Below are 26,829 nucleotides of genomic sequence, written 5' to 3'. Positions count from 1 at the left end.
TTGATCTGAGCACTCACTGGGCCTTTTCAGTTGTGAAACACAGGTTCTTAAGCCCTGATGATTTCCTCCATGGCATCAAGGCTGCTACTTACAGCTGTGCAGTCTGTGCACTGCACAGATGTGCCCTGCTGAGGATGGTGGGGGCTGAAATCTAACCAGAATTCCATACACTAAACTGTGTGCTTCAGCTTAAGGCTATATCTGCTTGGAGGAGGGGTATCTCTTTCCTCACACCTTTTTCTTTCTTTTATTTTATTTTTTTTTTTGCGGTATGTGGGCCTCTCACTGTTGGGGCCTCTCCCGTTGCGGAGCACAGGCTCCGGACGTGCAGGCTCAACGGCCATGGCTCACGGGCCCAGCCGCTCCGCGGCATGTGGGATCTTCCCGGACAGGAGCACGAACCCATGTCCCCTGCGTCGGCAGGCGGACTCTCAACCACTGCGCCACCAGGGAAGCCCTCTTTTTTTTTTTTTTTTAACTTTTAATTTTATATTGGAGTATAGCCGATTAACAGTGTTGTGATAGTTTCAGGTGCACAGCAAGGCAACTCAACCATACATATACATGTATCCATTCTCCCCCAGACTCTCCCCCATCCAGGCTGCCACGTAACATTGAGCAGAGTTCCCTGTGCTATACAGTAGATCATACACCTTTTTCTCCCCAGCAAGCCGTGTGCTTATAGAGTATATTCATCCATGGTAGGTGTCTTTTTCTTATTTACACAAAAATGACCTAGAGGTTAGTGGAGGCCCTACCCTCCCTTTTCTGTGTTCCCTCTTTGGAACTCCTCCTATTATTCAGACATGGGATCTCCTAGATTCAGCCTCAAAAATCCCTGTATTTTCTGTCCTATTTTCCATCTTTTTGTCTTTTTGTTTCACTTTCTGAGACATTCTCTCAACTTTTAATCCTATTGAATTTTTGTTTCTGTGCATTTTAATGTTTGAGAGCTTTTGTTGCTCTTGTTCTCTAAATATTTGCTTTCTACAACATGTTGTTCATATTTCATGAATGCAATGTCTTATCTCACTGAGAGTATTAATGTTAAGTATTTTTTGAAGTTTTCTTCTCCCTGTTGTTTCTCATCTTTCTGTTTTAGTGTTTTGGTCTCTGTATCTCATCTTCTCTACATCACACCACTGGGCAACCTTCCCTCCCCAACCTTAGAAATTTATTCCTCAGAGAAGGTAACCTAGAATTTCTCTGGACTGGGGGACGTCAGACACAACTGAGAGGGAGAGTACCAGAGTGAAAACAGGGAGAGTATTAGTGTGTTTACTGAATGCAAAGACCCCTGTAGGCTTCCCACACTAAGCTCCAAACAAAAAGGAGCAAACAACTGATACCTGTGCCATTGGAATACAAGAAAAAATATCATTCAACTTTTATTTGTAATGGTTTTATCACATCAATAGCGAGTTTCTATTTTTTGTTTAAAAGTGTTTTAAAATAATTTAATTTAAATAAACAGTAAAGGGACTTCCCTGGTGGCGCAGTGGTTACGAATCTACTTGCCAATTCAGGGGACACGGGTTTGAGCCCTGCTCCAGGAAGATCCCACATGCTGCAGAGCAACTAAGCCCGTGCGCCACAACGACTGAGCCTGTGCTCTGGAGCTCGCGAGCCACAACTACTGAGCCCACGTGCCACAACTACTGAGCCCACGTGCCACAACTACTGAAGCCCGTGCGCCTAGAGCCCGTGCTCCGCAACAAGAGAAGCCACTGCAGTGAGAAACCCGTGCACCGCAACGAAGAGTAGCCCCCGCTCACTGCAACTAGGGAAAGCCCGCATGCAGCAACAAAGACCCAATGCAACCAAAATTTTTTTAAAAAGATACACTGCTTGCTGATCTTGGGTTAGATTTTAGTTGAAAGGAGCAGTTACACTTTAACTTTTGGACTTGAAGCTTAAGGACTTCATTCTTTATTGCTTCGCACATCTTTCTAATTGTCTATAATTCCCAAAGGATTAATCCAGTGTTAAAGCAGAGATCCATAAATGGAATTTTAATTATAAATATCCTATAATACCCCAATGTTTTCAGCAGAATGAATTCCCTATGTAATTAAAAGTTTGATTAAGCTAGACCCTACAAAAATACCATAAAGTGTTTCTGAATTAATAGGTTCATAAACAGAGATTCAAAGTTTGACCCAGCAAGTCTTTAAACTCAGATATATTCAAATAATTTACTATATCCTTTACAAAGGAAGAATTACTAAATCTATGCGCATTGGAGCTCTGCTGAACTGCAGAGATCTGGCGTCTATCCACCACAAGAGGGCAGTAACACTCAACCGTTGTTACTGGGAACCCAGCCGACCGATGGAGGCTTCATTAGAGAAATCATTAGAGCCAGTTGTTAAGGCATCAATCTCTCATTGAAACGGGGCAGGGAAACAGGAACCTCCACCAGACAGGTTCGGAGCTTCTGTCCTCGGTAACAGTAAGACAGGAAATAAGCAACAGGGGCTTGTGAAAGGGAGCGACGTCGCTCCCCGTCCTCAAATCCTTGAATCACCGTGGAGATGGCTATTAGCTTAATAATGGCTGCAGATAGGGGTCTGATCATTTGGATGTCGGATAAGAACACTGGCAGGCGTCAATGCAACAGGGCTCTTAATGGGGATCTGGAAAAGGCAGAATAAAGGCTGTGGGCAGTAGCAGAGCTGTTATATCTCAGAAAATTAGTTAGGACTGGTATTAGGAGTGTTCTAGAGTGAAGTTTTATTTAATTTAGATTCATAACATTGGAATATTATGATAATCAAAGTAATCTTTGCAGCCTATAGCATTAACTTTTAAAGCTTCCAGGAAGCTAATTAATACAAAAAGCGATCAATTATAACAAATGCATCTCAATAGTTTAAGTATGTATGTTATTGGTCTAGTATTACCCATAATATCATATGAATCAGGGTTTTGTTTTTTTGGTTTTTTTTTGTGGTATGTGGGCCTCTCACTGTTGTGGCCTCTCCCGTTGCGGAGCGCAGGCTCCGGACACGCAGGCTCTGCGGCCATGGCTCAGCGGCCATGGCTCACGAGCCCAGCCGCTCCGCGGCATGTGGGATCTTCCCAGACCGGGGCACGAACCCGTGTCCCCTGCATCGGCAGGCAAACTCTCAACCACTGCGCCACCAGGGAAGCCCTGAATCAAGTATTTTTAATGTGCTCTCATGACCAGCATCTGTTTTAATTTTTATTCATAATTGTCACTAATGTTACTGAAAAGACAGTATTTGAAAAGCCTAACTTAATTATTCCACAATTTAATGTTGTTTCAATCAACATTTATTAAACACCTACAACTGAGAGAAGACAGTACCTCTGTGTGTGTGCGTGCGTGTGTTAAAACAGAATTTTAGAAAATTGTACCCACGTGTTTTAAAGTGAGCTTCAAATAAAAATGAGACTTGAGTATGTTTTCCATATTTTATGTGCCTTTCCTGTCCCACATTGTACCTTTGTGGTAGTGATGCCTTCAAAACCATAGAAAGTCTAACCCTAATTCAGGGAAATTTGTTCCTTCATGTTGATAGAAGATAGGGAAATAATATACGTTCTGTTTTGTCATCCTAATAGATATCCATAAGTGACATAATTGTCAGTGTTGTTAATGAGCTACTGTATAGAAAGCATTTAAAACCTCTTATTCAATTATAAGTATCACTTAATAGTTTGATTGAACTCAAATCAGCAAACATTTATTGGGTTAGGAACTGTATTAGACACTAGAAGTAACAAAAATGAGTAAAACATAGACCTGAGGGTAGAAGGCACCTGAAAGAAGGAAGGTAATTAACATTTTTTTGAGCAACTACTCTGTGACAGATTTTTGCATATCTTTTCTCATTAATCCTCATAGCAATTCTGAGTTATCTCTGTTTTTTGGAAGAAGAAACAGGCTCAGAGCAATTAAGTGACTTTTTTCAAGGTCACAAAACTAGTTGGGGTACAGCCAAGATTAGAACTCAGATCCTTTCAACTTTAAAGTATATTCTCTTTCCATTGGACCATTCTATCTGAATATTAGTCACTGACTGACTCCTGGGAAAAAGTAACTTTTACGAATGGCAGCTTAATAGTTAGCAGTCTAACAAATGAAATGTTTTGGTGTACAGTGATTATATGTTTAAAAATAATTTTTAATTAGGAAATATTTCAAACACAGAAGTTAGAGACGAACACCTGTGTAGTCATTATGGAGCCATATTCTATATCCAAGCTTAACATTATGCATGGTTGAGTCAGACTTTCTTAAAGAAAGAAAACATTATAGGAACAGTTGAGACTTTCTATACCCCTCCCTGATCCCATTCTCTTCTCTTCCTCCCTAGAGCTAATATTATTATGAATTTGGTGTTTATCAGTTTCATCATGATTTCTTACTTTTACTACATGCCTATGAATCCATAAACAATATAATATTTTCAGGTTTTAAAATTGTTTTTAACTATATCCAAAAGAACATACTATTCTACAACTTACTGTTCTCAACAGTATGTTTTTGAGATTTATCCACAATGATATATGTAGCTCTAGTTCTTTGTTAAATGCTGTGTAGTATTCCATTATATGAATATAAGGAAATTTATTTATCCATTTTCCTGTAATTACATATTTAAACAGGATTCTGCTATGGTTTTGACTCAAAATATATCGAATGAACTTTTGTCATAATTTATATTTTATATTTTAGTATTAAAATATATTTTAGTAATAAAAGTACAAAACTATTCACACTTTCTTTTTTCTTGGTGCAGATCATTCTAGAATTGAAGTATGGACATTTGGTAATACTGCTATCGAATACTTATACCACTGGGCACACATCTGTTCAGCTCTTATGAAGCTGAACAAAAAAATAAATAGTGCCATTTCACCCCCATTGCCATCCGAGACTGACTCCTATGTGTATGCAAAATGCCAGGGGGAAGCTTGCTAGGGAAATGCTAATGGAACTGCTACTGTATTTAGAGTATTTTTGTCATGTTCAGTTTTGTTTGTTAACTATAAAATAAAATATTTTCATTTGGAAAGGAGTGCCACATAAACATATTCTTCTCCTAGACATTTATCTCAGTGCTTTATAAAACCAAAAGTGCTACCTAAGGAGAAATTTGATCTAAAAAATATCCAGTTAAGGTAGCCATAACGAAATGTATGTTATAGAATATATTTTAAAGTTTCCTTTTAGTTTTAGCATTGTATCTGGCATGGGACTATTACGGTTCGTTGGGCAGAGTTATTTTAATTTTTTTAAAGTACAATCGAAGAAAGACTGAGGATTTAGAAATAATGGCAGTTTTTACATCAAAAGAGCACCAAGTAATAAAGATTTTAAGAAATGGACTGGGAATTGTTTTTCTAATTTTTCAAAGACTTATATGAGCACCACTTCCTCCCCATCCCCATCTCCACCCCCTACCCCTACTTACCTTAACAACTTAAAAGTTATTTCAATGAATAGAAATTCTGGGAAAATGTTTGTCCATGACTCACGGAAAAAAGAAGACACTTTTTTTAAATAACAAAATCCTCTCAAGTTCAAGAACTGCAAAAAGAATTTATATTTATTTAAAGCTTCTTACTACAGCAAACTTTACTGCTCTGTTGTGAGATTTCATCTTTGCAATAAGATATCTGATGACAGAGTCCATTTTTAATAAAATTTTGGGAAATTAAACTTCATTTTCTTTATTTGGTTGACAAAATGTGATGTGTTCCAAACATCTTATATTTTGAGATTGGAGGTCCCTTTTTAACCTTTTCTGATAAGATGGCAGTGTTATTACCAGGCCTCATCTCTTGGATGATCGCATGCCCAGTTTTAACCTATAAGCCTGTTTCATATTTGGAAGTGGTCTTTTCAGGGCATTTGCAGCAACATTTCTAGGAACAATGTTCTTGAAGATATTAAACTGATAGCCACATATCGTGATGGCTTCAGATCAAGCTTATAAAGAGTCCACTGTGAATACAAATGGCATTTTAGGCAGCAAGGAGGGGAAATTTTTGCAGACTGCCACCTGTTTAACCATTATCATGGTTATTATTTTATTAGCTCTTTCTCCATAGTTTATAGGTAACAATGATACTGCATGGTGTAGACCATCCAGACCACTTTCCTTTGTCATGGAGTTAACTAAATGGCATCCAGCTTAATGATAAAATTATCACACACTTGCATGGCATTTTAACTTGTTTGAAGTATCAGCATTTTCACATACTAGCTCATTTGATCCTCCTCATAACGTGTAAGGTGGCAGTCTCGATATTACAATACTATGCCCATCTTATAACCAAGGAAATAGGCTCAAAGAGTGAGTTATTTAGGTCACAACAGCTAGTAAGAGGCACACACATGTCCTAATTTCTGTTTTATTGCTCTTGCCAGCATTCCAGACATCTCACCAACACTTTCCAGACTTTACTAGGCTAAAGACTATGCTATTAGTCTTTTGGAAACTACTTTAGAATTAAGCAACCAACAGGGTTGAATTTATCTAACTATCGTCCAAGTAAAATCCTATCCCTTAACACCAGGAGTTTACTCTTTTAGTGAAGAGGATGTTATTTATGCTTGACAAAAATTTAGATGTAGGTTTATATTTAAACTATTTATTTGACTCAATAGATTTATTGATTTATTTGTATTTACATATACTTCAGAAGCTTAGACTTGATTAATTGGATTTTTAAATTAGCTCTTTCTCCATATTTTATAGGTAACAATGATACTGCATGGTGTAGACCATCCAGACCACTTTCCTTTATAATTACAGCTTTCCATGGTCCAGAAACAACATAAGGTTTCAAGACAATGATATTGGAATCCCAGAAAAGCTCCTATTGGCTCTTTTAACAGCTTTATTGAAATATAACATATATATTATACAATTCACATACTTAATGAAAATGCTTTTTAGGATATTCACAAAATTGTGCAACCATTTACAACTATCAATTTCAGAACATTTTCATCACCCCCATAAAAACTCCATACCTATTAGCAATCACTCCCCATTTTTCCCCACCCCAGCCCTAGGCAACTACTAACCTTGCTTTCTCTATGGGTTTGCCTGTTCTGGATATTTTATATAAAAGGAATCATACATTATGTGGTCTTTTGTGACTGACTTCCCATTCCTTCATAATCTAAATGTGATCAAGCAACCAGCTGCCCTTAACTTCCACAGACATCCTCAATCTACGGACTCAGAAGACCCTTTGCAGGTAATTTAGGGAATTTTCATTCCTCTTCTGTAAGGTTTTATGCAATGCCACTCCCACCTAACCCCACCCTACATCATCAACTCTATGTCCCTCCCCTCCCCTCCATGACCTTATTATAAAGACTTCTCAGCAGGCAAGATCAATTCATTAAATATTGCCTATGTCTTTCTCTGTAGGCATTGTAATTCCCCTTGGTGGGTGTTCCATCTCCTAGTCATTAACCATATTTTACCTCTCCTCAACCTACTGCCTGAGCTTAAAGGCAATGGGAGAATACAGAAGCTTGCATTATATAGGATATCGAGCTGGATAACTTTGTGTAACTAATTCCCCATCCAGTCTCCATAAGTAAGAGGCAGACAGCCCAGGCAGGAGGCTTTATTTTTACCCTTTATCGATTCTTTTTATTTTAAGCAAAATAACACATGCTCATAGTTTAAAAAGTCCTTCTGTCATACAAGGTCTATCAAGACCAGAGCATTTCCCAGCTCAACCTCACCCCTACTTTCCTTGCTTCTAAGTCATCTACTTTCAGTTCTTTTATCTCAGGAGTTAATAAACAGCCCACAAGCTAAATCTGGCTAGTTGCCTGTCATGATAAAGTTTTATTGGAAAAGCCATGCCCATATTGTCTATGACTGCTTTCATACCACTGGGCAGAGCTGAGTAGCTGCCACAGAGACCTATGACCCATAAAGCCTAAATATTTACTATCTAACCCTTTGCATAAAAAGTTTGCCAACCCCTATTCTGGCTGTAGTTTTGACATGTGCCTCCATGTTGCAAAATAACATGCTGTGTGGCTTTTTTTTTTTTTCCTGAATTAGGCAATATTTATTAACCTCCCAGTATGCAATACAAAGATTTAGCTCCTTCCCCAGTGTGTGCATCCACACACACACAAACACATACACATTTCCCACTCCTTCCTTCTTCCCAATATAATTACATAGTAACTTAGATCAGAATAGCTGGATATTCAGTGTTTGCATTATCATGATCATGTATGCTATTTAGGGCTTAGCTATGTAGTAAGTTACAATTATTTTCCTTTCCTGAACATCTTTTTGCTTTCCCTGGTGTTTGTGTCAAAAGAAAACTTTTGGAGTGGCTGGAGTGACTATCAAGATATCAGACAAAGTAGATTTCAGAGCAAAGAATATTACTGTGATAAAGGTCATTCCATAATGAAAAAATGGTCAATTAATTAAGAAGACATAAAAATCTTAAATAGTTACACACCTAATAACAGTTCCAAAATACACAGAGCAAAAACTAATAGGACTGCAGGTCCATAGAGAACAGAAGTAGATTACTGGTTGCCTACTGTTGCGGGGGCGGGGGGAGGTAAATGGGAGTGACTAATGGTTACATGGGTTTTTTTCTGGGTATTGAAAGTATCCTAAAATTCCTTGTGATGGTGGTAGCACAACTCTCTGAATATATTAAAAACCATTGAATTGTACGGTTTTTTTTTTTTTTGGCTGCGTGGCATGGCGAACGGGATCTTAGTTCCGGTACCAGGGATCGAACCCATGGCCCCTGCAGTGGAAGTGCAGAGTCTTACCCACTGGACCGCCAGGGAAGTCCTGAATTGTATGCTTTAAATGGGTGAATTGCACAGTATGTGAATTATGTCTCAATAAAGCTGTTTAAAAAAAAGATGTTTATACTAAATAGAAATCTGGTTTTACACAAAGATATGGAGACATTGGAAATGGTAAATATGTGAATAAACATAATATTTTTCTTTTCTTTTTACATTGACCTATTTATTGTATAAGGGATATGATAAAGTATACATATAAACAACCAGATAGAGATACATAGGTGAGGTCAGGAAGGGTGCTTCTGTCCTCATGAAGTTGGGGTGTACCACCCTCTGGGCAGGTAGATATGTTCACCAACCTGGAAGCTCTTAGAATTCCATACTTTTGGGTTGTTTATGGAGGCTTCATTATGTAGGCATGATGGATCATTAATTTGGTTTAAAACCCCTCTCTTCTTCCCGGAGGATGGGAGGTGGGGTAGAAAGTTTCAAGCTTCTAACTTATGGTGTGGTCTCTCGGGTGACTAGCCCCCATGCTGATGCTATCCAGAAGCCCACCAAGAGTTACCTCATTGGAACAAAATAACTCCTATCACCCAGGGAACCAGGAACTAGGGTCAAAGACCAAGTATAAAAACAACAGTTGCTCTTAGTGCTCTAATTACTCAGGAAATCACAAAGGTTTTAGGAGCTCTGTACTGGGAATCTGGGACAGAAACCAATATACGTGTCTATATATGTATATATATTTTTTCCCTCTTATTTCACTGTGCCCCAAGCAGATTTCATATTTGGTTTCTATCTAGCCTTACCCTAATCACTTTGGGGGAAAAAAAGACATTCAGCATATTCCTATATGCAAAGCTATATAATTCCTTTAATAATATATCTCAGCATTAATTCATTTAGAAGAGTGGATATCAAAATGTGGTCTGTGGACTCCCAAAGGTCCCTAAAACACTTTTGGAATTTTCCAGGTCAAAACTATATTTCTAACAATTTGCCTTTTTCACTCATCCTCACACCAGTGTGCAACTGAACTTTGCAGAGGCTTCATGATGTGTGATGATGTCATCGTTCTGACAGCTAATAGAACGTGTGCCTGTGGATTCTTTTGCATTTTCTTTCAACTTTATTTCTTCCAGTTTTATTAAGATATAATTAACATACAGCACTGTATAAGTTTACGGTGTACAGCATAATAATTTGACTTACATACATTATGAAATGATTACAATAAATTTAGTGAACATACATCATTTCACATAGATATAAAAGAAAAAGAAAAAATATTTTTCTTTGTGATGAGAACTCTTAGGATTTACCCTCTTAACTACTTGCATATATAACATACAGCAATGTCAACTATATTAATCATGTTGTACATTACATCCTAATACTTTTTTATCTTATAACTGGAAGTTTGTGCCCTTTGACCATCCAATTCCTCCTCCCACTACCCCACCCTTTCCTGCTAAAAAGAAAAAGAAATCTGGATCTACACAAAGATACGCAGCCATGGGAAATGGTAAATATGTGGATAAACATAACATTTTTCTTATTTAAAAATATTTTTAAAAGATAATTGACTGTTTAAAGCAAAAATGATAATTTATTGTGCATTTATAATATAGGTAGAAGTAAAATGTGTGACAAATACAGCACAAAGTCTCAGGGAAAATGTAACTATACTTTTATAAAGTTTTTATACTATACAGAAAGTGCTTCATTCTTACTTGAAGGTAGACTGTGATAAGTTAAAGATGTGTACCAGAAACCCTAAAGCAAAACCTTAAAAAAAAAAAAAAAAAAAGCAAAGTATGGCCAATAAGCCAACAAAGAAGTTGAAGCATAAAAATCTTAAGCAGAGTCATAAAAATTTATTAATTCAAAAGGCCGGGGGAAGGTGGAGGGGGGAGCACAAAAAACAGATAGGAAAAAGAGAAAACAAATTGCAACTATACTAATAACTGCTTTAATGAAAATGTTCTAAATACCCACGTTAAAAGGAAGAAATTGCCAAACTGGATAAAAGAGCAAGACCCAACTATATGCTATCAACAAGAGAACCACTTTAAATATATAGACACAAACTAATTAAAATAGGTTAAAAGTAAAAAGGACGGGAAAAGATACACTATGCTAACAATGCTGGTTACATTAATATCAGATAAAGTAGATAAAAATAAATAAAAAAATAAAGAGGATCATTTCTTAATGGTATAGGGGGTCAATGTAAGAGGACACAACAATCCTACATGTTTATATATCTAATAACAAAACTTCAAAATACATGAAACAAAACATGACAGGAGTAAAAAGAGAAATAGACAAATCCACAATTACAGCTGGAGATTTTAACATTCTTCTGTCGGTAATTCAAAAGATCTCTTTGCTGTTACTAGTTTGGGAAGGGCCGAGAATGAGTGGGTCCACAGGTGAAGTGTGACTAGCATTTTTTAAAAAGTATCATATATAATTTTACTTCCTATACCCAGTGGTACCACGGTATTTTATTAATCATTTCTGTCCTATAATGAGATAGTTAGCGTACAGATTTTCATCTTCTGCCAAATTACCCTGAGTCGGGTATACTCACGCTGAGTACCTCGGGGGCGGGGGGAAATCGATAGCCTAGGGCAGTGGTTTTCAAACTTGAGTATCAGAATTACCTGGAGGGCTTGTTAAAATTCAGATTTCTGGGCCCCGTCCCAGAGTTTCTGATTCCGTAGATGTGGAACAGACCCGGAAATTTTGCATTTCTAACAAAGTCCCGGGTGATGCCGATTCTGCTGGTCCCAGGACCACTCTCTGCGAACCTCCGGCCTAAAATTTTGCCATTCCTTTCTTCACACTGATTTCGAGGCAGTCTGTCGGTTTTCAAAACAACGCCCAAAGCCAAGCATCAGATTCCCAGCAGTGCGGAAGCAACACAAAACGCGAACCCAGCCGGTAGGCGGGGTCTAGGCCGCCCAAACCCGCGCGAGAGCTCACGTTCGACGTCGGCGTCTGCGTCAGCGTCACGTCGGCGTCGGCCACGTTCAGCGGAGACGGGAGCAAGATGGCGATTCCGGGCAGGCAGTGAGTGACCTGGGAGTTAGGGTTAGTCTGGGGAGTGAGACACCACGGCGACTGTGTCTTTGGCCGAGCAGTAGAAGTGCGCTGGAAGTGAAGGGGCTGTGTCGTCAGGGATAGAGATGGGGGAAAGCGAGAAATCCTGAGGAACATATATTCCCATCCCCCCCCACATTTTCCAGGATGGAAGCCCGAAGTTTGAGGGAGAAACTTGTGAGGAAATAAAGGAAGTTAGGCTGAGGGGCAGAGAGCGAGACTTTTCTATTTTCCAAAAGCTCGGTCTGAGGCCCCTCAGTCTTGCTTCCTACCCCGCGCTTGAGTTTCTCCCCGGTTGGATGCTTTCAGGGGCAATGAGAAGAGAGACAATTCCTGGCTTTCTTAGAGGGCCTTGTTCTACTTGGCAGGTCAAGTTCTGATTACCGCCCTCCCTTCTCGGTTTAGGACTGTTGTGCTTAGAAGCCACAGAAAAGGGTAGGCATATAGGGAATTGGGGTATACGTTGCCACAAAAGAGACAAATGTTATATGTTCTTGGAAGTTTTATCTTTGATGTATAATCCTCGCTTGTGATGCGGCCTTCTGTGATTTCTGCGTCTTAAAGGCCAAAACGTGAGAAACTAAATGAGTTGGATCTGATGGGATGGTTCTTTCAGGTGCTCCAAGACAAAGCAAGTGTGCTTAATAAAGTGTAATGGCAATTTGCCCCGTGGCTACTTGGGTTTCTCAGTTAATGTAATCTTTTAAAAAATTTTCATGGATGACATTAACCTTTATCCAATAACTTCTTTAAAATTGTGTACCCAATAGGAAAAAAAAACAAGTATTTTCTTGACTCTTGTTAGATCACAAGGATAATTTAGAGCATTTTTATTTTTAGTGGACATCAACTGAGCTTTCCACTAACATGTTCTTTTTAAAACCTTGCTATCATTTCACCATCTAAAACATTTCTGAACTCTTCATTCACTTCCCTTCTTTGATTAAAATGGTATTTTGATTTTGGCCCACAAATAATCACTTAAAGTAATAATTATAAAAACTTAGTGCATATTAGAACTTTTAGATAGTTGAAAATCAGAACCAGTGTTATATGTTCATAGGTTATGTGACATGTTTTGACTTGGTAGCTTCGTCTGGAGGAGGTAGTGGCTGTATTATTGTTTAACATTTAAATATAATGGTGTAATTTCTATTTCAAAAAAAAAAATGCAGGTATGGGCTTACTTTGCCAAAGAAAGCACAGCAGTTGCACCCTGTTTTGCAAAAACCTTCAGTGTTTGGGAATGATTCTGATGATGATGATGAGGTAAGGGAAACTGTTTTTCTACTGCATTGTTGGAAATTTTTTTTTTACATTGAACTTGTGAATTTAATGTCTTTGCTTGCTTTAGATATTTGTTAATACAGCATATCTGTAGCATTATAATTTACAGAATTATCAAAAAGAATAAAGAAGAAAGGTCTGCTTTTTTTTTTTGTAGGTGATACACAGATAATCTAAGAGATTTTTTTTTCCCCCAAGGCTATGAACTTCAGTTATTTTTGAGCAGTTATACAGAGTAATTTCAGACAATAATACTGATATATAACAAAATTGTTGCTGTAAAGATCCCTGGAAATAAGCTATTAAGATGTTGCCAGTTTCCTAGAAATTTTTATTAGCAAAGTAGTTTCTTATGAGACTACTTTTGTGGTTACTCAGTGTCTGCTAAGTGTAGTTATTCAGTTGTAATATGGTAGTGTATAAAGTTAGCATTGATGATAATGACATCTAATATGAACATTTTATGTTTTAGCAGCCAAAACAGTGTTTTCCTATGAAGCCCCAGTTTACAGCAGTTCATAAAACCCCCAAATGTGTGCTTATTTAATACTTCAGTTATTTTCTGTATTTCTAAAAGACTTTGTATCAATTTCATACTTCCTTTGCTCTGGCAGAAAAAATCACTTCTCTTTCAGTTTTTACTAATTATATAATAGCATGGTTAGGTAATTGAACATATTTGATCCTTTGCTTCTTTTCTTCTGTTGAAGAAATAGACTCTAGATGGCTTACATTTTTTAAAGTTGATAATTTACATATAATTTGCATATAAACATGGATTTTAAGTGTACAGGTTGGTGACTTTTGACAAATATATACACCCCAGTCAAGATGTATTGTAGAATATTTCTCTCTTCCCTGAAAGTTCTTTAACGCCCCTTTGCAGTTAGTTTGCTTCCCCACATTATGCCCCAGACAACTATCTCATTGTGGTTTTGATTTGCATTTTACTTACGACCAAGGATATTGGCCATTTATGTATCATCTTTAGAGAAATGTCTGTTCATATCATTTGCCTAGTTTTTAATTGGGTTGTCATTTTGTTATGAGTTGTAAGATTCCTTTATACATTCTAGATACAAGTCTCTTATTAGATGTAATTTGTAAATATTTTCTCCCATTCTGTGAATTGTCTTTTCACTTTCTTGATAACGTCCTTTGAAGTACAAAAGTTCAATTTTTAAGAAAGTCCAATATATTTTTTTTCTTAGGTTGCTACTGCTTTGGTGTCATACCTAAGAAACCATTGCTTAATCCAGGGTCACAAAGATTTACGCATATGTTTTCTTCTAAGAATTTTGTAGTTTTAGTTCTAAAATTACATCTATGATCCATTTTGAGTTAATTTTTATACGGTTATGAGATGGGGGTTCAGTTTCACTCTTTGCATGTGGATGGATATCCAGTTGTCCCAACACCATTTGTTGAAGGCTCTTCCCCATTGAATTGACACTACCCTTGTGGTTTGTTTTAATATACAAATAATTTTTTAAAATCACTGTAGACACAACAGAAAAATACGTCTTGGTTATCTTGTAGTTTCACATAAATCATCCTGGCATACCCACGTAATGCAAAGCAACATATACTCCAGTTTGAGAAGGATGGGTTTATACAAGTGATCTAGAAAGTTTACTGATGTGATTGCTGTTTCTTTTCCATTGTGAAATGAGGCTAGTGGAAGCTGGACGGTGGGTACACTAGAGTCAGAAAAGAAAGGCCTAGGGCCATTTTGCTCTTCCCTCCCTTCCTCCCACCCTCCTTCCTTTTACATAGAGAGACTTTAATGCAGATATTGGTTACATGGGTGATGGAAGACTTGAGAAGCTACAAGAGATGGTGAAGCAACCCAGAGATTAGCAGTAGTAAAAGGCAAGAAGTGATAAATGGAGGGATACAGGTAGGAGTTGGACCTGGAGGCCAGAGGCTAGGGTTACTTGGTGGGAACTGGACTTTTCCAAAAGGAGTTGAAGCCACGGGGAGATTCAGTCTTAGGTAGAGAGAGAGGCAGGGAGAAATACCTCGTCTTCTCCCTTTCTCCTACCCTCCAATATACTGTTTTTGTATTCCGTTGGTAGAACCCAGCCAGAAGCCAACTGACAGGGAGATGCGGTTTAGTTCTTAATGAGCAGAGAATATAAAACCGGTCTTTAGAATAATTTCCTTACCTATAAAACATCAGTCTGGTGAATTCCAGCTTATATTATTTGTATATTATTTAAATGTTTGTGAGCTTTGAATATAAAACTCTTCTTTTTAAAATATTTATTTTATTGAAATATAGTTAATTTACAATGTTATGTTAATTTCTGCTGTACAGCAAAGTGACTCAGTTTATACACACACACACACACACACACACACACATACACACACATACACACACACATTCTTTTTCATATTCTTTTCCATTATGGTTTATCACAGGATATTGAATATCGTTTCCTGTGCTATACAGTAGGACCTTGTTGTTTATCCATTCTATATATAATAGTTTGCATCTGCTAATCCCAAACTCCCAATCAATTCCTCTCCCACCCACCTCCCCCTTGATAACCACAAGTCTCTTCTCTATGTCAGTGAATCTAAAACTCTCTTCTTTAAAAATTAATCAGTTAAGAAATAATAAAATTATTGGTGTTTTGGAAAATACAGAGAAAGATATTTTATGTTTCCCCTCCTGAGGAGGGCATTTGATAAACCTGGCGAGGAGCTTCTGAAGCAAATCCAACTATTCTTATTTTCAGGAATTCAGCAGAAGCAACTAAGAGCCCAAATTTAAGATCAGACTTTTATTCCAGTGGTCAAGCAGAGGGGGCCCTAGCAAGCGAATTCTGTTTCAGTGTGTGTTTGTATCCAGAGTTAGTTTAAAAATGGGAGAAAGTGGTAGTCCAGCACTTTAAATTATTATTTAAATAGTCCCTCTTTCTGAAATTATCAGAACTAAATAGAAACAATTATCATTTTGTTCAAAGGTAGAGGAGATGAAGAGTTTTTACCCCATATGAGTAAGGTTTATATTATATCCAAATGCTGCTGTCTGATAATAAGTGTTTGAGTGGTTTTGCTAAGATAGTGTGTTTGTTTCATTTTTTCCCAGTCTCTCCTCTCTTTCCAGTCCCATTGCCACCACCTTCATTACTTCTGTCATGGATTATTATAGCTTTGTAACAATTTCCTTATCACCTCTCTCTCCTCAAATTCATTTCAAATACTGTTGATAGATTGATCTTCCGAAAGCACAGTTCTAATCACTGTTAACTTCCTTACTCTTGAACCTAATTGTATTTAAAATCTAAACTGCTCATCCTGACATTGAAAGCCTTCCCTATGCTTTGGCTTCAAAGGACTTATTAGCATTTTCTCCTAACTGTGCTTCTCCATGCAAAGTACACTGTTATGTTTGTATTCTTTCACAACTCTACTTTTCTTCACACTGGAAGTCTCTCCATCCTGTATGTCCAAATTATAGCCATCCTTTAAAACCCAGTGCAAAAGTTGCTTCCTTCAAGATTTTCCCCACTAGAAAGACTCTTTCTTTTTCTGGCACTCTTTACCTTTCTTAGAGCACTTAGCTTTTTATATCTTGTATTATAAGTTAGTTGCATACAAGTCTTTCACTGTACTAGAGTATGAGCTCCATGAGTTAGGATCCGAATGTTTGTGCTGACTTCTAAGAATGAGTAAAATCATTTACTCAGATGTTTTAGCTGTCTATATTGTAAAGAGCCAGAGAGTAGATGTTTTAGGCTTTGCAAGCTAAGTAGTCAACTTTGATCTCCTAGTGTGAAAGCAGCCATTAGATAATATGTAAATGAATGAGCATGACTAATAAATGTGTTCTAATAAAACTTTATTTACAAAAGTGGGGATGGCTGAGATTTGGCTGTAACTTGCTGACCCATGATGTATACAATTATCCAAAGTATGTGTGACAACCAGTATTTCACAAGTGTTATGAAGTGGCTAGTGACTAAAATAGATGTTGCATGACAAACATGGAACTTCCTTTTAGATATTTCTCCGTGATAAATGCTTGCTCATTTTGCAGAACATAATGAATTTTTCTTTTAGTCTTGGCAATTGAAATGCTCATTTCTAGATAATAATAACCTTGTGAGATCCAGTTTTGTAATATAATTCATATGCCATGAAGAGGTATGATCCATACAAGCTGAGAATAGTCGCTGTTGGATAAAGATGCAAAACTTATTGATCTCTTTAAAAGAGAATATTAAGTTAAAATAGATAGCTTAAGTTCATTAATTTAGTTTTTTGTGTATATATCAAATATGTTAGATAAATGGTAGATGATAATAATTGCACTTTGAGTACTCAGAAGCCATGGTATAGTCCTTTTATAGGTTAAGCTTTCAATTTCATAAACTATAGAACAGTTACAGAAACTATAAGGAAAGCATTAAAACTCTAGCAGAAAACTAAGGAAAATACATAGAGAAATGTAGAAGAAATGGAAATATCTAATAAACATTAAAAATATTTAATCTTAGTATATCTAAGAAATGTAAATTAGGGCAACAGTAAGCTGCCATTTTTTTTTTTTTTTTTACTATGTTAGAAAATACTTTAAAAAATGATAATGGCAAGGTTTTGGTGAAATGGGAAATTCTGAAATTCAAAATTTTGTTCTTGTAAATCATTGCCCCTTTTTGGAAGGCAGTTTTGCAATTTGTATCAATCCTTTAAGAATCAAGTATATTTAACCCACTGTATCAATCAGAAGACAGAGGCTGTGCCAGAATTTTCCCTTCTAAAATTCTCTCCTAAGGAAGTTGCCAGAAGTTTGCATTAAAGATTTATAGGTATTCAGAAGTCTTTATTTCACGGTTGTTTATGATAGTAAAATCTTAGAACCAGTCCAACTTTCAACAGTGAAAGCATGGCTAAGTAAAGTGAGGTGCAGTGTATATTACAGAATTGTTAGAAATAAAATGAAAGGAAAAAAGAGTAAAGAGAGCATTTCAGAATATTAATGGTAGTTGTCGTTGGTGGACCTATGAGTGGTTATTTTGATTTTTATGCTTTTCTGTATTTTCTAAATTTTCCACAATAGTTTTTATAATTAAAAAATAATTTTTAAGAAAAATTTATGGTGAATTTTAAGAATTTCCTGTAAGATACTTAGCTTCCAAATCATATTAAAATATAACAGGAAATAACACATTTAATCTGATAGAAGTCATAATGAGAGAGAGTACTGGAACCATTTAAAAGCATGAAAGAAGATGAAATAAGCAGAATACAAAATTGAATATGTATATATGGTTGTACAGAACTATATGGATATATAAGTGGAAAATAAAAGAGAATTGGTTTGGGTTTTTTTGGTGACAGTATGAGCTTTTTTCTTTTTTTTCAAAATTGTATTCATTTCATTGTTATAATTTTTGAAGAACAGAAGGAAATCAGTGCTTTAAAAAATACATGACTGTATTTGTATATCCCCCAAATTAGAAACATTTGCAAATTACCGGATTACATGGTATATTTTCATTGCTTTTACTATTTCTTTTTTTTAAATTTTATTGAAGTATAGTTGATTTACAGTGTTGTGTTAATTTCTTCTGTACAGCAAAGTGACTCAGTTACACACATATATATATTCTTTTTCATATTCTTTTCCATTGGTTTGTCACAGGATTGAATGTAGTTTCCTGTGCCCTACAGAAGGACCTTGTTGTTTATCCATCCTATATATAATAGTTTTCCTCTGCTATCCCAAACTCCCATTCCTTCCCTCCCGCCTTCCCCACCCCGCAGCAACCACAAGTCTGTTCTCTATATCTGTGAGTCTGTTTTTGTTTTGCGGTACGCGGGCCTCTCACTCTTGTGGCCTCTCCCGTTGCGGAGCACAGGCTCCGGACGCGCAGGCATGGCTCACGGGCCCAGCCGCTCCTCGGCATGTGGGATGTTTCTGGACCGGGGCACGAACCCGTATCCCCTGCATCGGCAGGCAGACTCTCAACCACTGCACCATCAGGGAAGCCCATGTTTTGGGTTTTTAAAAAATATTTATTATTTATTTATTTGGCTGCACCGGGTCTTAGTTGCAGCAAGTGGGATCTTCGTTGCTGCATACGGGATGTTTAGTTGCGGCATGAGAGATCTAGTTCCCTGACCAGGGATTGAACCCGGGCCCCCTGCATTGGGAGTGCGGAGTCTTAACCAGTGGACCACCAGGGAAGTCCCTGTTTTTGTTTTGTAGATACATTGATTTGTATCGTATTTTAGATTCCACATATAAGTGATATCATATGGTATTTGTCTTTCTCTTTCTGACTTACTTTGCTTAGTATGATAACCTCTAGGTCTATCAGTGTTGCTGCAAATGGCATTATTCCATTCTTTTTTATGGCTGAGTAATATTCCATTTTATATATGTACCACATCTTCTTTATCCATTCACCTGTTGATGGACATTTGGCTGTTTGTGAATAGTGCTGCTATGAACATAGGGGTGCATGTATCTTTTCTAATTATAGTTTTGTCCAGATATATATGCCCAGGAGTGGGATTGCTGGATCATATGGTAGTTCTATTTTTAGTTTTCTGAGGAACTTCCATACTGTTTTCCATAGTGGCTGTACCAACTTACATTCCCACCAACAGAGTAGGAGGGTCCCCTTTTCTCCATAGCCTATCCAGCACTTGTTATTTGTAGATTTTTTAATGATGGCCATTCTGACTGATATGAAGTGGTACCTCATTGTAGTTTTGATTTGAATTTCTCTAATAATTAGTGATGTTGAGCACCTTTTCATGTGCCTAGGGCCATCTGTAAGTCTTCTTTGGAGAAATGTCTATTTAGGTCTTCTGCTGATTTTTCAGTTGGGTGGGTTGTTCTGTTGTTGTTGAGTTGTATGAGCTGTTTATATATTTTGGAGATTAAGCCCTTGTCGGTTGCATCATTTGCAGATGTTTTCTCCCATTCTGTAGGTTGTCTTTTCGTTTTGCCTATGGTTTCCTTTGCTATGCAAAAGCTTGCAAATTTGATTAGGTCCCATTTGTTTATTTTTGTTTTTATTTCTATTGCCTTGGGACACTGACCTAAGAAAACGTTGGTATGATTTATGTCAGAGAATGTTTTGCTTATGATTTCTTCTAGGAGCTTTATGGTGTCATATCTTGTGTTTAAGTCTTTAAGCCATTTCGAGTTTATTTTTGTGCATGGTGTGAGGGTGTGTTCTAACTTTGTTGATTTACATGCCGCTGTCCGACTTTCCCAGCACCGTTTACTGAAGAGACTGTCTTTTTCCCATTTTATATTCTTGCCTCCTTTGTTGAAGATTAATTGACTGTAGTTGTGTGGGTTTATTTCTGAGCTCTCTGTTCTGTCCCGTTGATCCATATGTCTGTGTTTGTGCCAGTAACACACTGTTTTGATCACTGTAGCTTTGTAGTATTGTTTGCAGTCTGGGAAGGTTATTCCTATTTCTTAATCTCTCACCACTTTAACTCCAGTCTTTTATCTTTTATTTATTTATTTTTTTATAGAAGCAGTTAGGTCTTTAATTTTTTTAAATTTTTTGGCTGAGTTGGGTGTTCGTTGCTGCATGTGGGCTTTCTCTAGTTTCGGCGAGCAGGGGCTGCTCTTCATTGCAGTGCGTGGGCTTCTCATTGTGGTGGCTTCTCTTGTGGCAGAGCATGGTCTCTAGGCATGGGCTTCAGTAGTTGTGGCACGTGGACTCAGTAGTTGTGGTGTGTGGGCTCAGTAGTTGTGGCTCGCGGGCTCTAGAGTGCAGACTCAGTAGTTGTGGTTCATGGGCTTATGGGCTTAGTTGCTCCTCAGCATGTGGGATATTCTGGACCAGGGCTCAAACCTGTGTCCCCTGCATTGGCAGGTGGATTCTTAATGACTGCACCACCAGGGAAGTCCCAACTCCAGTCTTTTAAAAACACTTTCTTGGGACTTCCCTGGTAGTCCAGTGGTTAAGACTCCGTGCTCCCAATGCAAGGGGTGCGCGTTCGATCCCTGGTCGGGGAACTAAGATCCCACAAGCTGCGTGGCCAATAAATAAATAAAGAGTTCCCCCAGATAAAAAAAAATAAAAACACTTTCTTGAATAACTAAAGTAGTCTTCATAAGTCTGTTTTTCCTAAAATGAATCTTTTTTTCGTTGGAAGCCTGTTTGGCTTGCTAATGGTAAGAAAAAGTTAAAATTTTAATCTCTCTGAACATTATAGTACATCTGAATCAAGGAAGTGTTTCAGTTTCAGTTTTTCATCAGTTATCAGTCTCATAATTTCCTATTTCTCTGGAGATAGTCTTGTATAGTTTGAATAAAATGACAGTTTTATATGGACATGACAAAGCATATTATTTGTGAAAATGGCAGGAAATTTGGGTTATTTTAATGATGGCTAAGAATTTTTTACGTTTTTCTCATATGCTAGTAAACTGAATTCCTAGAGATTCATGATACTGAATATATCTAATAGCAGTATAAGCAGTGAGAGATTTTAAGTAATTGTGTAGCTTTGCTAAAAATTCATCCCTTGGGCTTCCCTGGTGGCGCAGTGGTTGAGAGTCTGCCTGCCGATGCAGGGGACACAGGTTCCTGGTCCGGGAAGATCCCACATGCCGCGGAGCAGCTAGGCCCGTGAGCCATGGCCGCTGAGCCTGCGCGTCCAGAGCCTGTGCTCCGCTATGGGAGAGACCCACAGCAGTGAGAGGCCCATGTACCGCAAAAAAAAAAAAAAATTCATCCCTTAACCTGCTATCCGTGAGTGAAATGGATATGTAAGAAAATGCAAGAAGAGAGCAAAGGACAACATTAAATGATAGAATTTTGTGAGGAGTGGGAGCGACAGCAAGAGGATTCTGTTCTTCTTATGCCAGTAGGATAAGAGCATTACCGAAGTGGCTGAGATCATCCAGATTATGAAGATGAGATGAAGTAGGAATTTTTGTTCTTTTCTAGGAAAGAAATGGTGGTATTAATCATGTGCCCTCATAAACGTAAAGTTGCTTTATGAATCTCTGGTTAAATCTCTTTAGCCAGATTTACTTATGTTGACACACGGGTGGATTATGTTTTTTACATCTCCTTTGTCTGAGATATAATGCATTGTTGTATTTTCAACTCCTGAGGTTTGTTTTTTTTTTGTAAATTCTTTTTATTGGTATTCTCAATTTGGTGAGATATTCTCATAGTTTTCTTTAGTTTTTTAGACAGTTTCCTTTAGTTCATTGAATGTGTTTATTCTGTGTGTGGACTGTACTTTCTTGTTTCTTTGTATGTCTCATAAATTGGGGTTGAAAACTGAACGTTTAAAATAATAGAAATGGCAACTGTGGAAATCAGATCTTCCCCTCTTCCCAAGGTTGGTTGTTTTTGCTGGGTTTTATTGGCTGTTGTTTTTTGCTTAGTGACTTTTCTGAGCTAATTGTTTGTGTTTTGGTTTTTTTGGACACACCACGTGGCTTGTGGGATCTTAGTTCCTGGACAGGAAATTGAATCTGGGTCCACGGCAGTGCAAGTGCCGAGTCTCAACCACTGGACTGCCAGGGAATTCCCTGAACTAATTCTTAAAGTCTGTATTCATAGTTGTGTGTGGCCACTGAAGTCCACTTGGTTAGCTTCATGGTCAGCTAGTGAGCTGACAGAGACTTTCTTAAACACCTGTAGCTAATAAGTCACAAATCTGCCAAGAGACTCTGTGTGCATCTTGGGGTATGCCTTCAACACATAGCCAGGTATTTTACAACTTTGCCTTATCCTTCAGTTCTTGCTTGTGCAGAGCCTGATGTCAGTCCTCAAGATCTGTCTTGAGAGTTTAGGACCTTCTTAAGTCTTTCCTGATCATGCTCAAAGGTCTGTGTATGCATGTGATCTTCATGATCCCTAGGAATATTTTGGGGATTTCAAGCCCATATGGACGGTCTGTTCCTCTGCTTTTCTTCCTTTTAAGCTTTTTGGTTAATCGGTTGTTTTCCCCAACTGTGAAAACTGTTACCCACTGCCTCAGGCCACCCTGAGGTTCAACAGTTGTCTTTGATCGTTTTTCGACAGATACTCCCAAGGAGAAGGCTGTTTTACATCAGCAACTCTGTCAAGTCAGATAAAGACAGCCTTGTGAGTGGTGTCTTCCAGGGAACCACCAGACAGGTCCAATAATTCTCTGGGATGAGGTTTTCAAGGAACTTCATCTGCCCTTTGCAGTGGCTGCCAGACTGCTGATTTTTCTACTGTACTATGATTGTGGTCTCTTGTTTTTAGGCTACCATGGCACTAGGGAGGGGATGATGGAAATAGGGCAAGTTAAAACACCACAGAGTTCTTACCAATATTCAGTTCTTGAATAAATGCTCCCTGGACTACTGTAAGCCTTTGGTTAATTTCCAGAGTTCTAAAAAAGCTGATTCTGACCTTTTTTGCCAGTATTTTCTTGCTGTTTTGGAGAAGAGAATTTCTGTTAGGTCCATACCACCATTTTCAGTGACATCCCAGGTTGTCTTTTGAGCCTCTCCAGTACATTTTTGCACACTTTTGACAAAGTCGTCTTACTTGTTTTAAAATCACTGTTGACTTCCCATTGCTCTTAAAGACCGAAATCTTCATTTTTGATCTGCAAAGTCATTCATTGTCTTGCTATTTTGTTCAGCCTGTTCTCTACTGTAGTGCTTTATCTTATTCTTTAAAATTGCCTTAAGTCATTTAAATGTTTTAGTGTCACCTTCAGTTTCATAATAAAACTAGGGATTTTGATTGGAATTGCATTGAATTTATAGATTAGAAGAGAATTGATATTTTAATATTTCACTCTTTTCATATATAAAGATAGCATATTTTTTTATTTGTTCAGGTGTTTTATATGTCCTTTAGTACAGTTTTATTGTTTCTTCCATGAGGGTCACACCCACCTTTTGTTGGATTTATTTCTAGGTACCTTGTAGCCCTTGTTATCGTATAAGGGGATTTTTTTCTAATTTATTATTACTAGTATGTGTAAAAGCTTCTGATTTTTTTGTTATTGTTGATTTAATTCTAGTACCTATATAGTTCTAATAGTTTACCTGATGATTCTTTTGGATTTCCTTTGTAGACATAGTGTCTATAAATAAGGATAATTTTGTCTCTTTTCAATTCTTTTACCTCATATTTCTTATCTTTTGTTGTGATTATGAGTGTGTCTTATTACGTTGTCTGAAAACTACAATATATAGAGAGAGGCAATGATAGAAACTTTGTTACATTGCTGACTAATGGAAATAGCTTATAAAATTTCTCAAATGTGATGTTCGCTTTACATTTTAGCTACTATTTCTAGTTTACTACGAATTTTTATCATAAATGATTTTAAATTTTAATTTTTTTAGCATCAATGTGAGTTTACATTAATTTTTTAACAACTTTATTGGAGTATAATTGCTTTACAATGGTGTGTTAGTTTCTGCTTTATAACAAAGTGAATCAGTTATACATACACACATGTTCCCATATCTCTTGCGTCTCGCTCCTTTCCACCCTCCCTATTCTATCCCTCTAGGTGGTCACAAAGCACCTAGCTGATCTCCCTGTGCTAGGCGGCTGCTTCCCACTAGCTATCTATTTGACGTTTGGTAGTGTATATATGTCCATGCCACTCTCTCACTTTGTCACAGCTTATCCTTCCCCCTCCCCATATCCTCAAGTCCATTCTCTAGTAGGTCTGTGTCTTTATTCCTGTCTTACCCCTAGGTTCTTCATGACCTTTTTTTTTTTTTTCCTAAGATTCCATATATATGTGTTAGCATATGGTGTTTGTTTTTCCCTTTCTGACTTACTTCACTCTGTATGACAGTCTGTAGGTCCATCCACCTCACTACAAACAACTCAGTTTCATTCCTTTTTATGGTTGAGTAATATTCCATTGTATATATGTGCCACATCTTCTTTATCCATTCATCTGTTGATGGACACTTAGGTTGCTTCCATCTCCTGGCTATTGTAAATAGAGCTGCAATGAACATTTTGGTACATGACTCTTTTTGAATTATGGTTTTCTCAGGGTATATGCCCAGTAGTGGGATTGCTGGGTTGTATGGTAGTTCTATTTGTAGTTTTTTAAGGAACCTCCATACTGTTCTCCATAGTGGAGAGTCAATATTTGTACAGTCGCTTGAATTGTATTTCATGAGGTTAATAATCCTGGTTAATCCTGATGTCTCCAACTAGAAGTACTTGAAGTCAGAGAAATTCTCTTGCAAGACTGTTCCCTTTTCTCCACACCCTCTCCAGCATTCATTGTTTGTAGGTTTTTTGATGGTGGCCATTCTGACTGGTGTGAGATATCTCATTGTAGTTTTGATTTGCATTTCTCTAGTGGTTAATGACATTGAGCATTCTTTCATGTGTTTGTTGGCAGTCTGTATATCTTCTTTGGAGAAATGTCTATTTAGGTCTTCTGCCCATTTTTGGATTGGGTTGTTTTTTTGTTACTGAGCTGCATGAACAGCTTGTAAATTTTGGAGATTAATCCTTTGTTAGTTGCTTCATTTGCAAATATTTTCTCCCATTCTGAGGGTTTTTTTTCCTCTTGTTTATGGTTTCCTTCGCTGTGCAAAAGCTTTTAAGTTTCATTAGGTCCCATTTGTTTTTATTTCCATTTCTCTAGGAGGTGGGTCAAAAAGGATCTTGCTGTGATTTATGTCATAGAGTGTTCTGCCTATGTTTTTCCTCAGAGTTTGATAGTATCTGGCCTTACATTTAGATCTTTATTCCATTTTGAGCTTATTTTTGTGTATCGTGTTAGGGAGTGTTCTAATCTCATACTTTTACATGTAGCTGTCCAGTTTTCCCAGCACCACTTATTGAAGAGGCTGTCTTTTCTCCACTGTATATTCTTGCCTCCTTTATCAAAGATAAGGTGACCATATGTGCGTGGGTTTATCTCTGGGCTTTCTATCCTGTTCCATTGATCTGTATGTCTGTTTTTGTGCCAGTACCATACTGTCTTCATTACTGTAGCCTTGTAGTATAGTCTGAAGTCTGGGAGCCTGATTCCTCCAGCTCCGTATTTTGTTCTCAAGATTGCTTTTGCTCTTTGGGGTCTTTTGTGTTTCCATACCAATTGTGAAAGTTTTTGTTCTAGTTCTGTGAAAAATGCCATTGGTAGTTTGATAGGGATTGCATTGAATCTGTAGACTGCTTTGGGTAGTATAGTCATTTTCACAATGTTGATTCTTCCAATCCAAGAACATGGTATATCTCTCCATCTATTTGTATCATCTTTAATTTCTTTCATCAGTCTTATAATTTTCTGCATACAGGTCTTTTGTCTCCTTAGGTAGGTTTATTCCTAGTTATTTTATTCTTTTTGTTGCAATGGTAAATGGGAGTGTTTTCTTAATTTCATTTTCAGATTTTTCATCATTAGTGTATAGGAATGCCAGAGATTTCCGTGCATTAATTTTGTATCCTGCTACTTTACCAAATTCATTGATTAGCTCTAGTAGTTTCCTGGTACCATCTTTGGGATTCTCTATGTACAGTATCATGTCATCTGCAAACAGTTCTTCCTTTCCGATTTGGATTCCTTTTATTTCTTTTTCTTCTCTGATTGCTGTGGCTAAAACTTCCAAAACTATGTTGAATAAGAGTGGTGAGAGTGGGCAACCTTGTCTTGTTCCTGATCTT

General features: G+C 37.4%; 2 protein-coding genes across 8 annotated transcripts in view; both read left to right on the top strand.

The window, feature by feature from the left end:
* The window catches only part of EFCAB5 (EF-hand calcium binding domain 5), a 114,145-nt gene extending 108,631 nt beyond the window's left edge, over positions 1-5,514 (top strand). For all 5 annotated transcript variants that reach the window (XM_067715338.1, XM_067715344.1, XM_067715341.1 and 2 more), the window contains one exon: positions 4,770-5,514. In XM_067715338.1, the coding sequence (XP_067571439.1) occupies positions 4,770-4,951 (182 nt within the window). In that variant the 3' untranslated portion in view covers positions 4,952-5,514. The remainder of the gene's footprint in view (positions 1-4,769) is intronic.
* A 6,290-nt stretch (positions 5,515-11,804) lies between these two features.
* The window catches only part of NSRP1 (nuclear speckle splicing regulatory protein 1), a 66,598-nt gene continuing 51,573 nt past the window's right edge, over positions 11,805-26,829 (top strand). The window contains exons 1-3 of one of the 3 annotated variants that reach the window (XM_067715453.1): positions 11,831-11,872; positions 12,271-12,337; positions 13,078-13,171. Coding sequence is in view for 1 of the 3 variants with exons in the window: in XM_067715452.1 (XP_067571553.1) it covers positions 11,853-11,872; positions 13,078-13,171 (114 nt within the window). In the remaining 2 variants the exon portion in view is untranslated. Of the gene's footprint in view, positions 11,873-12,270; positions 12,338-13,077; positions 13,172-26,829 lie in introns of all 3 variants that reach the window. The other 2 variants (XM_067715452.1, XM_067715454.1) reach the window with 2 other exon arrangements.

This window comes from Pseudorca crassidens, chromosome 19, assembly GCF_039906515.1.
Source record: "Pseudorca crassidens isolate mPseCra1 chromosome 19, mPseCra1.hap1, whole genome shotgun sequence".
Lineage (NCBI taxonomy): Eukaryota > Metazoa > Chordata > Mammalia > Artiodactyla > Delphinidae > Pseudorca > Pseudorca crassidens.
The sequence above is the reverse complement of the archived record's forward strand: the minus strand, read 5'-3'. Positions and strand labels throughout refer to the sequence as shown.